General features: G+C 59.0%; 1 protein-coding gene across 1 annotated transcript in view; it reads right to left on the bottom strand.

Annotated features, from left to right (window-relative positions):
• PKD1L1 (polycystin 1 like 1, transient receptor potential channel interacting) overlaps positions 1-14,431 on the bottom strand; it is a gene marked incomplete at both ends in the record, with an annotated part of 54,009 nt that overhangs the window by 18,961 nt on the left and 20,617 nt on the right. The window contains 12 exons of the mRNA XM_081102014.1: positions 360-579; positions 1,147-1,253; positions 3,833-4,040; positions 5,303-5,386; positions 6,730-6,919; positions 7,072-7,172; positions 7,795-7,952; positions 8,062-8,172; positions 9,322-9,585; positions 10,392-10,604; positions 10,996-11,052; positions 12,064-12,259. Of these exons, the coding sequence (XP_080958140.1) occupies positions 360-579; positions 1,147-1,253; positions 3,833-4,040; positions 5,303-5,386; positions 6,730-6,919; positions 7,072-7,172; positions 7,795-7,952; positions 8,062-8,172; positions 9,322-9,585; positions 10,392-10,604; positions 10,996-11,052; positions 12,064-12,259 (1,909 nt within the window). The remainder of the gene's footprint in view (positions 1-359; positions 580-1,146; positions 1,254-3,832; positions 4,041-5,302; positions 5,387-6,729; positions 6,920-7,071; positions 7,173-7,794; positions 7,953-8,061; positions 8,173-9,321; positions 9,586-10,391; positions 10,605-10,995; positions 11,053-12,063; positions 12,260-14,431) is intronic.

Here is a 14,431-nt window from a genome sequence, read left to right as displayed (position 1 = left end):
AGCGGCTCAACTGCTGTGGCCCCAGCCTGTGCTCAGCCCCTCAGCCCACGGGACCTACCCTATGCTCTCGGCACACTGGGCGTGCCGGCCCCCTCCACTGGGCCTGAGCTCTGGGACCCTGTCCCCCGGCTCGCCTGTGTCTCCCTCAAGTGTCTTCACGCCCGTCTCTAGAGCCTCCATTCACAGACCTCACCGCGCACACCGGTTGCGTCTCTCCTTGCTGGTCCCTACAGACCCTGAATCCCTCACACTCGGCCCCTCCCAGCGCAGCTAAACGCACAGGGGAGGCCAGCTCTCCACACCTCCCGCACTGTGTCCGCCCGTGGCCGGGGGCCACCTGGGGACACGATGGCACCTACCTTCCGGAAGCCGAGGCCCCCGCGCAGACAGGCCAGCTCCCGCTCCACGCGGCCATCCCGCCTGCCCGCGGCCAGCCAGCACTCGGCGGGGAAGAACCAGTGCCGCCGTCCCTGGCGCAGCTCCTTCACCATCACGTGGCTGACGTACCAGGCGGGACAGGCCCCGCTGCTGTCGTGCCACAGGCGGACCTTCCGGAGCGGGCCCAGAGCAACCGGAGTGCTGCGGGCACAGCATGGCGTCAGCTTCTCACCCTCAGGCGGGAAGGATCCGTCTATAAGCAGGGACCCAGGAGGCCCCCCGGGAACAGGCCGCAGGGGCGGGGACCCCGCGGAGCTCCCCCAAATCCAGTCTCTCTAACCTCACGGATCTGTCCACATGGAGCGCCACAGCTGACCTATGTCAGTGGGGACATAGCCTGTGAATATGAACGTCCAGGGAAGAGCAGCTCCCACCTCCTGCCCGCCCCGGGCTGTCCTCCTGGTTAACCCTTTACCCACCCGGCTCTGCATGCCTCCTGCCCTCGTCACCCTCGTTTGGGGTGAAACTAACTCCTTCACGCGGGTTTAGTGACAGAAAACGCATGGTTATGCAGGTACCAGCATGTAAGCCAATCAGCCTTCGTCCTTCTGTCCGTCCCTCACATGGGTGTGCTATCAGTCAACCTCAGATACGCTGTGAACACACTGAGCCTGTCCCCATGGAGCCACCGGTCCCGCTGGAGAGCCGGCCTGACGGCCACACCAGGCCCCACAGCTGCTTCCCGGGCTCTGCGGGCGAGTCCCATACCTGAGGACGAAGGTGTGTCTGGAGTTCCGTTCAAACAGCGGCTTCTCTGGGCAGCAGAGCTCTCTGGGCTCTGAAAGTCCATCTTCACCACATAAAATGATGTAGACCTCCAAACACAGACACGGGGTCAGAGTTCAATTACTGAACCCGTGACCCTAACCAGTGCTGGGCAGGGCCCCCCTGCACCCTCCTCCCAGCCCTCCCCCCACACCCATCCAGGAAGCCAGCGCCCCATGTAGACCCCGCGACCTGTCCCGGGACAGTCCCTGACGGGGGGGAGGGGGTAGGAAAGGCCAGATGCCCCCTCGGGTCACTGGGCACATGGCTAGCTCACGTGTGGCTGCGTGGCTGTCTCACACGAGGGCCCGCCCTCCTCCCTGCACTCAGGGCACCGGGTGGGTGAGGGGCCCCATAGACACAGGGTGCGTGTCCTCAGCAGCTGGGCTCGCTGCTCCTTGCTGGGCGGCTTTTGTGGTAAGACACGTACAATTCTGATGCAGTGCCATCTACCCACCTTCACTGAGGAAAAACCCTTACTTATTTCTGCTCTTTTCCATCCCCTCCCGTCGCCAGGGGTGGGCTGCCTTGGAGTGACTTCTCAGTGTTTCCACCTTTAAGTCTCTAGCCCTCAGGAGCGTGCTCTGGGCATCGCGTGACATGAAGGCTTCCCGTTGCTTTTCCACACGGAAGCCACCGTCCCTGAGCGCCTCACTGCGTGACTCCGGCTCTGCTCTGGGCTGCACGGCCCCGACATGCCTCGCCTGCAGTCGGTCCCACGCCCTGTCTGTCCGTCTCCCGACATGCCTCGCCTGCAGTCGGTCCCATGCCCTGTCTGTCCGTCTCCCGACATGCCTCGCCAGCAGTCGGTCCCATGCCCTGTCTGTCCGTCTCCCGACATGCCTCGCCTGCAGTCGGTCCCACGCCCTGTCTGTCCTAGCCCGTCCCGCTCCAGCTGCCTGTCGCCCCGGAGCCTGCCTGCCCCCTGCTGGTGACACCCTCTAAGTCTCTGATCTCTCCTGTTTCCTTCCAGGTAAATGTCAGAGTCTGTTTTTCAAGCTCCACATAACCCTTCCTGAAGTTTTGGTTGGACTTCATTGACTTTAACCTCTTTGTGCCTGGTTTTCACCTGTATGGGTCTGTTAATAGAACTCTTTCCAAAGTGTTTTGAGGTTTGGGGGGAGGAAAAAAAAACCCCAACACAGTAAAGTCCTAATTCCTGTTAGCTGGTGTTATTACTATTAATGTTAAAGGCTAATGTGGGAGAAATGACAAGGAAAACTGGTTTTCCCGTCCATGAATGAATATTACTGTATATTTACACTAGAGGCCCAGTGCACAATATTCGTGCACTTGTGGGGGGGAGATCCCCTCAGCCCGGCCTGCGCCCTCCCGCAGCCTGGGAGCCCTCACTCCTTACCGCCCGCCTGTTCACTGCTCCTTAGCGCTGCCACGGAGGCAAGAGAGGCTCCCACCACCACTGCTGCGCTCGCCAGCTGTGAGCCTGGCTTCTGGCTGAGCGTCTGCCCCCTGGTGGTCAGTGTGCATCATAGCAACCGGTCATTCTGGTCGTTCTGCCTTAACAATCTCTTAGGCTCTTATTATATAGACTAGAAGCCTGGTGCACAAAATTCATGCACTGGGGGGGGGGGGTCCCTCAGTCCAGCCTGCACACTCTTGCAGTCCGAGACCCCTCACTCCTTACTGCCCAGCTCACTACTCCTTAGAGCTGCCGTGGAGGCGGGAGAGGCTCCCACCACCACCGCTGCACTCGCAGCCGTGAGCTGGCCTCTGGCTGAGCAGCACTCCCGCTGTGAGAGTGCACTGACCACCAGGGGGCAGCTCCTGCTTTGAGCATCTGCCCCCTGGTGGTCAGTGCACATCATAGCGACTGGTCATTAACCATTTGGTCAATTTGCATATTAGTCTTTTATTATATAGGATATTTTATGCATATTGTGCCAGTTTTCTCATGATGGTCTTGTGGGTGCCCGGTGTGCTCATGATGGGGAACATGTGGTCTCAGTAATGTTTCCTATGTGGTCCTTGTTGTTGCATGAAGATGCCTTTGAGGGTTTTTACTGTGAGAATAAAAAAGTCATCTTTTCTGTCAGAGAACAGTTTAGGCAGCCGCCATGCTGGCTGCGTGACTTGGCAGTCACCATGTTGGCTGCAGGGCTTGCGGCTCCCTGGGGTCCGCCATCTTGAAATGGCAAAGGCAAACCCCTCCCTTTGAATCAGTCAATCGCACAGACTGTGTGCCTGCGCTCCAGTCAGGAGTGAGGGCAGGCCAGGCGCGGCTCCCGGACCAGGTGCCTCCTGCAGGAGAGACGCGGCCTGCTGCCCGGCTCCGAGTGCGCTTCCCGTTCCACCAGGACCCTGGAGGGGGCTCGCCTTACTCTTACATTTATGGAATCATGGAATCCAGCGATTTTGTTAAACTTTCGTATTGATTCTCATTATTTGGCTGCAGACCCTCTTACATTTTCTATGCAGACATCAGATCGCCTGCCAGGAACTAATGTTCTCTCCTTCCAAACCTTAGATTCTTGTTTTGTTCTTGTCCTGTTATCCTCCCTGGAGTTTCCAGGACAGGATGGACAGACAGATGGCCACATCGCCAAGCCATGCACCCACATCTGCACACACACCGTCCACACCCACACGTGTCTCCCGGATGCCCAGGCACCTTTGCAGTGAAGCGGGCCGGAGCCCGGAAGCCCGTGTCCACGACAACCGCGTACAGCTGGTGACTGGGCGGGGCACTGTCTTGCAGGAAAATGTAACCCGCTTTCTTTTTCTCACGACGATCCATACGTTTGCTTTTAGTGACCAAAAGGGCATAAAGAATTGTAATGGCCACAATAAAAATACTGGGGAGCAGGTTTTCCGGGCGTCTGTAAATAAAGGTGCAGAATAGACAGGGAAAATAAACATGTAATCAGAGACCAGCCGATGTTCCCCACACAGGGCTAATATATGTGCACACACACAGGGCTAACGCATGTGCATGCACACACAAGGCTAACACATGCACACTCATGCACTGGCTAACACACACGTGCACACTGGCCAATTCACATGCACATAGGGCCAACACATGCTCGCACATGCATACTGGCTAATACACGTGCACACACAGGGCTAGCATGTGCACATACACGCACACACACTGGCTAATTCACACGCACACACAGGGCTAACGTGCACACACACAGGGCTTACACAGGCACACTCATGCACTGGCTAACACACATCTGCATACACACGCACACTGGCTAATTAACATGCACATACACACATGGCACATATGTTCATGCGTGCACACTGGCTAACACGTGTGCAGACACACAGGTCTAACACACGTGCACGCACACACAGAAAGGGATTCCCCAGCCCAGTGGTGTCTGAAAGCACAGAGGTACTTGCTGTTCCCTGTGTCCTAGTCCCTGCCTCCTGGTGACCTCACACCACCAGCATCGGCAGCATTAGTCATTAGCTTATTAACAACTATGGGACCCACTCACCGCTACCCAGGAACCCACTCTCGCCTATTGAATGACCAGGCGGCGTCCCTAAGGCATCCATGTGAGGAGGAGAATGACACCCAGCACCAGGGAATGCAGACTCTGGCCCCACAAATGAGGCGCTGACCCCGTACGGCCTTGGCAGCCTGGTGCCCCTTGTGGGGGATGGACAGACAGATGGACGAGGCAGCGAGCTCCTGCTGCCCCAGCTCACGTTCTGCTGGCCCACATTTCAGCCTGAATATACGGAGCTGTCTACGCAGTGCGATGGCAGGGGCGTTGCAGATTCGCCCCTGAAGCGGGCCCTGCTGAGGAGCAAGGGGGCCAGGACAGCAAGAGAGCAGCAGCCGCGGGTCCGGCTGTGTCGCCACTATGGACGCTCACCCACTGGTCAGTCACAACTGCCCAGATTCACACTGACTTCCATGTGTCCGTCCCTCCCCTGCCAGCAAGTGTGAGCTGACAGTCGGACATGGGCAACTAGGCAATAGTGAGTAACAATCACCTATTAACCGGCAGGTTCTGAAGAGCAAAAGGATCCCAAGTAGCAGGGTCCACGCTCTGCTGACTGACCCCTGGGCAGCCAGTGGCCAGGGAGATAAAAAGGGCCTGGTCTAGAAGGCGGGACTCACCCCCGGAACTGGGCAACGTCCCTGGATTCAAAGCTGGCGTTCAGGCTTCTCCTTGCGATGGAGTAGGCGGCGAGGAGGTTGTAGCTGGGAGGGAGAGGCGGTTAAGTGTGCGAGTGTTCACGGGCACCTGCCGTGGCGGGGGGGGGGGGGCGGGGGGGCGGGGGGGTGGTAGAAGGGAAGGGGGGGGAAAGGTACAAGCTCCAGTGGCTCCCGTGACGGGTTACGACTCAGACCCAGCGAGAAGGGTCAGCTAGTGAGTTAGACATGAGGCTCGGCCTCTGCGTCTGTGCACGGCTTCCAAGGCCGCGACACTGCTGTCCTCGGCGTGGACCTGGGGCGCATCGCAGACATCTTTGTGAGGCCAGGGGACCAGAGTGCTGACATCTCCATGACAACGCCACCCCCCCTCCCCAGTCCAGCCTCAGCCCAGGGACAGACTGTGCGCTGTGTCTGCAGTCCGGGCGCAGCCGGTGCCCGTCACGGGTCACTGTGAAGACGGACTCTCCCACAGCAAACCTGTCCCCCTCACTGCCCCATGGGTAGGGCCCTTCGGCGCTGACTCTGTGCCCTGGCTCCCAGGTGCCAGCAGAGAACCATGCAGCAGAGAGCGGACAATTGCTTTAATGCAGAAACGAACACATGGCTGTCCCAGGGACACTGAGCCTGACCGCCAGCCGGAGCAGGCTCCCAGCGTCGGCGCTGCGCACCGGAGCGGACCGAGGAGCCACGGATGGCGGCCGGCACCGCACACGGTGGTCTGGACACACGGATGGCGGCCGGCACCGCACACGGTGGTCTGGACACACGGATGGCGGCCGGCACCGCACACGGTGGTCTGGACACACGGATGGCGGCCGGCACCGCACACGGTGGTCTGGACACACGGACGGCGGCCGGCACCGCACACGGTGGTCTGGACACTGCCTCCTCCCAGGCAGCTGGGAGATAGCTTTGTGATTCAACCTTTCTTAAGATGACGGTGATTTCTACACGTGCCTACGAGGTGTTTCTACTGTAACAAACAGCCACGGCCGCTGACAGAACAGCCAGCTCTGCATCTGGATAAAGAGTTCCTGACCGAGGGCCACGCCCGATGCTCCCGGAAATTCCTGGGCGGCTGCAGTCGGTGTAGCGACGCATGTCCCATGGTAAAGGTCACCCTCACGACTACGCAGAGGGGCAGGCGTGGGGTCCCAGGGTGGGGTGGGGAGAGCAGAAGCCCCACCCGAGGGGGGTCATCAGCATGAGCAGGACACAGCGACCCACACGGGTCTCATCCACCCACCGGCTCCTTCCACCACCAAATGTTCGCTGAGCACCACCCACATCCTGGGGGAGGCACGTGAACTCCCCTGGGGCTGCCGCAGGCGGGTCAGACGCGGGAGGAAGCCGTCCCTGCAAACCTGCCTGCTGCAGCATCGCCTCACCTGCAGTTCACCTTCCCTGGGGAAGCCGCCGGCTGTGGGGGGAGACTCTCAGGCTCCCGCCGCGGGTCCCAGAGCAGGCAGTGGACCCCCTGGAAACGCACCACGTAGCTCACGGTCTCGGCCAAGTACCTGTTGGGAGATTCCCTGTCGTAGTCCGCATCCAACAGGGACAGGTACCCCTGGGTGTGGCCTGAAAGAGAAAATGTAAATTAAGAATCACAACGTGGGGTTTGGGAAAAGGCGCCGCCTGTTCCTGCAGCGGACAAGCGGCACCGCGACCCACGCCACAGCAGGGGCTTCCTCACGGGACCGACAGAGGGCCACGGCATCCCGTCCACCGACCTTCCAGCGCAGCCGCCGGCACGGAGACGTGCGCCGTGAGCCCCTCCCACAGGTGCAGCTGCCTCAGCAGGAAGTCGGCAGGAGTCGGCTTCTCGGAGAACCTGGAACAAGCAGAGCCGTGAGCACAGTCTGGTCTTGGTCTTTCCTCTCCGGGCTTTGCCACCTGCTTTTGTGCAGACACCTTTTCACCAGCGAGGCAGGCTGGGCCCCACGCACCACATCGTCATGAGAACTGTGTGGCACTCACTCTTTGCTTCACTAGAAAAAACACCAGCATGGCCGGTGTGGTTCAGTGGTTGAGCATCGACCTACGAACCGGGAGGTCACAGTTCGATTCCTGTCAGGGCACATGCCTGGGTTTCAGGCTCGATCCCAGTGCGGGCGTGCAGGAGGCAGCCCATCCATGATGTTTCTATCTCTCTCTCCCACTTCCTTCCTCTCTGCAATCTATAAAAATATATTTTTTTAAATGAAAGATTGAGAGTCCTGCCCAGATGTACACTGAGAGCCCTGGATGGACACCTGCACTCTCTCCATAGTCCAGTCTCTCCTGCAAATGGCAGGCTGGGTCCGTCTGAGGCAGCGACACCTCCTCCCTGAGCGGCCGTCACTCCATCTCTTCCACAACCCGCCGCACTCCGCTGCAGAGTGCAACCTCACTCAGGAGTTCTCACAGGCACGTCTCCTGCCCTGACCCCACTACCCACAGCGTCAGCCACGCACCTCACCAGCAACATGACGGGGAACGCCCTGGCGGGCGGCTGGGAGAACTCCACTCGGATCTGCAGGGCCTCCGGGCTGGCTGCAGACAGCCCAGCGAAGGGGTGGACGTTCACTCTATCCCGAAGCAGCACAAACGTCGTTTCATTTCTCCTGTCACCCTGTCAGCATGTGGACACGAGCAGAATTGGCTTTCGGAAAAGTGAAGACGTCGCAGGTCACCAGGGCAGCCTAAATGCAGCTGAGGGGACCGGGCAGGGCTGTCCTCACCGGGCCATCTTCCTCCCCGAACTCCGCGGTCACGGGCGTCCTCAGCCATGGCCTGTGCAGGGGCCTTCGGCTGGAGCAGCGGTGCAGGGACAGGGCCAGCAGAGCACCAACCTGGGGACACAGAGCGCCTTGCAGTGGTGACGCCAGCCAGGTGGCGGCTACATCATCAGGGAACACGGGGTCACTGGCCAGGGGGCGTCACGGCAGGACGGGGTGGGGGTTGGCTTCATGTGCACTGCTCTTATTAAGTTAATCATTCTTAAAGTTTGTTAAAGTATTTTATTTCTTATTCTAAAAGCTCATATGAAAGCCACAGCTGCCGAGTGACAATGAGCAGAGGCACAGATGTCCCCCAGCACTGCTGAGCCCTGCGAGCCTTACCCGAGGACGCCTGCCTGGGGCGTCCGGGCGCTCCTGGGTGGGGACACACTGGGCGGGCAGCAAATGTTCTACTTTTGTTTTTGCGTGAAATCTTCCAAGGCCACTACAACTCCCTGGTTGACATAGCTTGATTAGCTACCTATGGATTCCCCTGAGTGATGCATTCACATAACCAGTGGGCGGGCTGTCTGCGGAGCAGCCAGGTTCTCAGAACTACGGTTGTTCTGAATAAACACATACAGCTTGTCGCTTTGAGGAAATCTCTCCTGTTTCCTGGGAGGTGGGGGAGGAAACAGTGGGTCCGGGTGTTTCTGGAGCCCTGGGTGCCTGGACGAAGTGCCTCCAGATGGGCAGACACCTGCTCGCTCCACCTCCACCTCCACCGGGCATGTCGCTACACAACTGCACTTTTTAGGTTGAAAAAACTCACTTTAATCTCTATTTCTTTATTGCTTGTTAGTTGGGATTATTTTCATGTCTATTTCCCTAAAAGGAGGTGTGTGACTGCTGTTGAAAATGAGCATTTTTGAACCACATGATGAGTTTGTCATTCATTTGTGTACGCTCATCCATCAGACATTATTGGGGCCCAGGGAGCCAGGCCCTCGAGCGAGAGTCTGCGCACAGAAACAGGAGCCTGGCGCTGGGGCCCGGCCCCAACCCCCTTGACCTGGACACAAGCAGATGTGAAGCCCGTGTTCACAGCCCAGAAACGCTGGCACCTCCGCCCCGCGCCCCCACTGCCACATGCCCTTGGCTCTGGTCCCCTCGTGGCTCAGCCTCCCGGGACCCGTGGCCAGCCTCACCGTGACGCGTGCCCAGCCCACTCCGCCTCCAACTTCGATGGTGGGTCCAAGCAGCGGCACAGGAAGTGCTCACCTGGCCGGGAGCGCGTCCCTGCAGAAGGGAGCTCCTCCTGAAGAGCAGGAGCTGGCTCGCGTAGCAGGGGCTGGGCTCCCGCCCGGCCAGGTCTGCAGGGAGGCGCACCTGGACGGGGCCCAGGCTCTGCACGGAGCTCTGAGGGTGGCGATGAAGCTGCGCCTGGACCTCCGTCTGCCCGGCGCTCACGTGGACCCGGTGCTCGCCGCGTGAGGACAGGCAGCCCTGGAACAGCACAGGTCCGATACTGATGGGCGGGACCACCTTCCAGATCAGACCCAAGAGGCGGAAACACCTGGAAAGGCCCGAGCCAGGGCTGGACCCCAGGACGGGGCAGCCCTGTGCCCGGGATGCGAGCTGCTTTTGTGTCGATGCGTCTTCCTGAGATGCTCCACTCACTTGTGCCCACAGCTGGCACCGGGGGCTCCTCAGCCCCGGGAGCCAAGACCTTGACTACTACATGCGGGACTGCCAGGGCCGAGCACAGCGCTGCGGGAGCAGAGCAGGCAGCACGGGAGGTGCCGTCTAAATGTGCCGACTGCTGCTCGACTGCGGTCACTGGGCTCACATCGAACACCCGTTCACTCTCTCCTTTCCCCAGCATCACACCAAGTATCAGCTACGTGACCAGCATGTCTGGGCAGGGGGGAGGATAAATGGGGACCGAGACATGGAAGCTTCTGGAAGGAACCCAACCAATCCTGACACACTGTCCTGTGGTCACTACAGCAGGAACACATAAACGACCGCTGGTGGCCAGGTCTGTCGGGGCTGCTTCCACATAACACCACCACCCACGTGCCTTACTCCCTGCGCCCCTCAGGGGACAGGCCCCCATGTCCCTCATGGAAACCCACTGGACCCAGGAGACGGGCAGGGGTGACATCCACTGCACATTGCACTACCCACGAAACACAGCTCACCGTGAACATTCCCCAAGACCAAGGTCCCCGGCATCGTAGCCATCAGACCCCAGGACCCCAGTTCATTGTGGGTTTTGAGAGCAATTACTAAGCCAGTTCCTGTCCGAGGGAGGAGCAGCCGTTACCCGAGGAGGAGGAGGACCGTACCAGCAGCACATCTGCGATGGCCTGAGCACCTTCCTCCAGCAGGCGGCCGGAGCTCCTTGAGTGACCGTGGTCGCTGGCCTCCAGGACCCCGGACACGAGAAGGATGAGTTCCCGCACCTGGCCCGCCTCCACCGCACAGCCTGCGGGGGGCCGGCTGGGGGCCAGCAGTGTGTGTGCACAGCCGAGGATGAGAAGAGCGCTTGCGAGGCTCATCTGCGTGGAAACAGGCAGGGGTAGAGGCCCCTCAACAGCGCCCACGCCATCTGGCCTGCCCTCCGGGAGGGACACCACATGCCAGGCAGGGAGGACGGGCCAGGTCCGGATCTGGATCGGCACCAACTTCACAAGTGACATTAACTCCCCAGAGTCTGTCCCCAGACCCGTAAAGTGACCAGAGGAGAATAGAGGCCTCGGCAAGCTAAGCGCGTCCCAGGGAATGTGGCTAGGCTATTCGCTGCTTGCGGAGGTGACCCACATCGAAACGGTGACCTTCTGCCTGAACCGAACCCGCCTGCGGGTGCTCACGGGGCTCTCACAGGACTCGGAGCTGCCCGAGGTCCCTGTGAGGGAAGCAGCAGGGACACGCCTGGACCAAGGGACTCACCTTGTTGGGGAAGCGCAGCAGGTCCCTCAGCAGGAGGACAGAGTCAGTCGCTTCCCCCTGACCAGGAGAAACGGAAATGACAAGATGACAAGGCAGGGAGTCAGCCGTCAGTCACGGCCGCACGGCTCAGCTCGCTGTGCAGAGATGGAGCAGACCCCACGTTTGGGCTCAGACAAAGGGAGGCTGACATGGGAGAGACCGTCACCTCGGGCCCACGTTTTCCAGCCTATGTGGCCCCCCTGCCCTGCGCCCGCTGGCTACCCCCACCCTATCAGGAGGGGACCGAGGGCTCAGGGACCAGAGTACAGTAGGGGGAGCTGAGCCCCATGGTGACAATGGAGTGTGCCCTTAGATGTGGCTGTTGTTGCCATGGTGACAATGGAGTGTGCCCTTAGATGTGGCTGTTATTGCCATGGTGACAATGGAGTGTGCCCTTAGATGTGGCTATCCTCGCCATGGTGACAATGGAGTGTGCCCTTAGATGTGGCTGTCCTCGCCATGGTGACAATGGAGTGTGCCCTTAGTGTGGCTGTCCTCGCCATGGTGACAATGGAGTGTGCCCTTAGACGTGGCTGTCCTCGCCATGGTGACAATGGAGTGTGCCCTTAGATGTGGCTGTCCTCGCCATGGTGACAATGGAGTGTGCCCTTAGACGTGGCTGTCCTCGCCATGGTGATGCCACAGTGACGATGGCGTAGATGTGACTATCCTCTGTGACAGTGGCAGGACGGAGGCATAACCATGCTGGCGAGATCAGTGCCACAGCAGTACGTGGTCGCTGCCCTGGAAGCCACAGAATCGTAAGCCTCACTGCTGTGCTGTTGTTACCAGGCGGGATCGGGTTGGGTTTACATCATTTTCTCCTACGTGGCTGATGTGGGTCTCTAGTAACCAGCCCACTGGTCTGTGAGACGTGTGCACAAGTGAGAGCCACAGCCCCACGTCAGCGCGCAGGCCGGCCCACCAGTCTCATGACTGATGGTACCTCACAGCACGACCACTTGCTAGCGAGCTGACCAGTCTCAGTCCCTGCTGCACAGACAGACCTACAGACACTCTGGGCCATACCTGGTCCTGGGGAGCTAATCTGCAGATTGAAGAAATGAACGCGTCCTGGATTCGGGACCACTGGCCACAGGAGGGGCTCCCGCCCTCCCTAGCCCAGCGACTCAGGACCCCGGTGGTCACGGCAACATAGTTCCTGACTTCCGTGTCACTGCCCATCTGCTGGAGGGTAGAGAGGTTCCTCAGGCTAGCATTGTACCTGAAGGACACAGAGCAGTTACCATGATCGTCCAACACGTTCAAAACGCTCCGGCCCACCCACCGCAAGTGTGGTATCCACGACAGAAACACTCTGGGGCGGGTCTGTGCAGAGGAAACGGAAAAGACACAGGGAGGAGTCACATCAAATCCTATGAACCTCCTTTTCAGAGCTGAACAGGCCCTAGAGCCACACAGTGACACAGACACACGGCAGGTGAAGGGAGTCAGTGCGAGCTGGACAGGAGACCCCGACGGCTGCAGGGGCTGGTGGTCCCATAGGCAGAGGTGATGAGCAGCACCCAGACCCACAGAGTGGATGGGATGATGCACATGGCCACGTGTGGTCAGTCCAGGAACATAGGAGTGATTCAGGGTGAAACCAATCTATGAAATGCACCAGATCAGCAGGCGGAAGGACAAGCCCTCGTGATCATCTCAATGGATCTAGCAGAGCACTGACAAAATCCAACGGCCTTGGTGATAATGTCACCCAAATCCACGAGTGCAGGGCCTTCTCCCACCTGCTCACAGGCACCTGTGGAGAACCTACGTCAGCGCCACCCAAAGAGAGGCTGCGGGCGGACTGCCGCCTGCCCAGGCCTGGGGCAGGACCAGGATCTCGGCCTCTGCCACGTCTGCTCAGCGGAAAAAGCAGCAGGAGTGCGCAGCCGAGAGGGAGTGACACCCTCTCTCATCACTGGTGGCACGTCTCATTCACAGAAAACCCCACGGAATATGCTAGAAGCCCACCAGAGCTAGCGAGTGCGTGGAAGGCTGCAGGACACACGATCCACACGCAAGTATCAGTGTACACTACGGAAAACTCCAAGTAACTATGAACACAAGTCCATTTGTAGTAACATCAAAAAGAACAAAATACTTATGATCCATTTAACAAAAAGTTCAATGTTTGTACCCTGAAAACTGTACGATGTGACTGAGGAAAGCAAAGATCTAAGTCCATGGGAAACTGCTCCTGGTTACAAGGCTCATGTCGCCAAGGCAGCAATGTTCCCAAGGGGACATCCAGGCTCCGGGCAACCATCAACATCCCAGGGGCTTTGGCAGAAACGGACCAACTATTAACCAGGAGGCTCAGAGTAACCACAACAACCCTAAAAACGCAGGCTCAGCTGCGGGTTCATGCCCCCATTTCGAAGGTTACTTCGCGCTCAGCAGCTGGACAGTGCGGTCCTGGTGTAAGAGACTCGAAGGTCAATGGAATAGCACTGACAGCCCAGAAACAGACACTAACGCTTGTGGCCCACTGACTTCTGACAAAGGGATGAAGACGGTTCCGGGGGGGGGACCTTTCTGGCCTGTGGTGCAGGGACACTGCTTGGCTACGTGCAGAAGCGCAGGCCTGGAGCCTGCCTCGCACCACACGCCCCAGCTCCAAGGCTCAGCTCCGTGAGTGAGACCGCGAGGCTCTCAGAAGAGGGCAGGAGTGACCGTCCTGGCCTGGGGTGGGTGGTAATTTCTTAAATGCACCAAAAGCACCAGCAGTAAGAGAACAGGTTGGACTTCATCAAACTTAAAACTTTTGTGTGTCAGTGACACCACATGGAAGAGAAAACCCAACCCGCGACGGGAGAAATGTGCACAAGTCACTTCCCTGACGAGGGATGTCGCCAGAACATGAGGGACTCACAGCCTCAGTCATGGAGAGGCAGCCGGTGAAGACCACGGTGTCAGGACAGACAGCGATGGTTCAAAGCCGGTGGACAGATGCGAGCACTGTCCGTCACCAGGGCCAGGCACAGAGCAAGCTGGTGGGCACGATGCGGGACCCACAGGTACACGAGCAGCCGCTTGGGAAAACAGTCTGGCAGGACCTCACAATGGTCAACACAGCATGACTGTGAGACCCGGCAACCACGCCCAGGAATCCGCCTGAGACAGGAGAACACGTCCACATCTACGCTCACAACAGCACCGTTCGCACCAGCCATCAGCTGATGATGGAGAAAAACCGGGGCGCATCCAAGACAAACTGTCATTCAGTCACAAAGAGGAATGAGGTCTGGCAACAAGGATGCACCTCACACACGTAACAGGAAGTGAGTCCAGGAAGCCAGTCACAGAAGACCACCTGGGGCATCACCCCATTGACATAAAAGGTCCAGAATCAGCAAGTCTGGGGACAGAAGTGGGCTCTCGGATGAGATCC

This window comes from Myotis nattereri (genome assembly GCF_964212035.1).
Source record: "Myotis nattereri genome assembly, chromosome: 11".
NCBI lineage: Eukaryota > Metazoa > Chordata > Mammalia > Chiroptera > Vespertilionidae > Myotis > Myotis nattereri.
The sequence above is the reverse complement of the archived record's forward strand: the minus strand, read 5'-3'. Positions and strand labels throughout refer to the sequence as shown.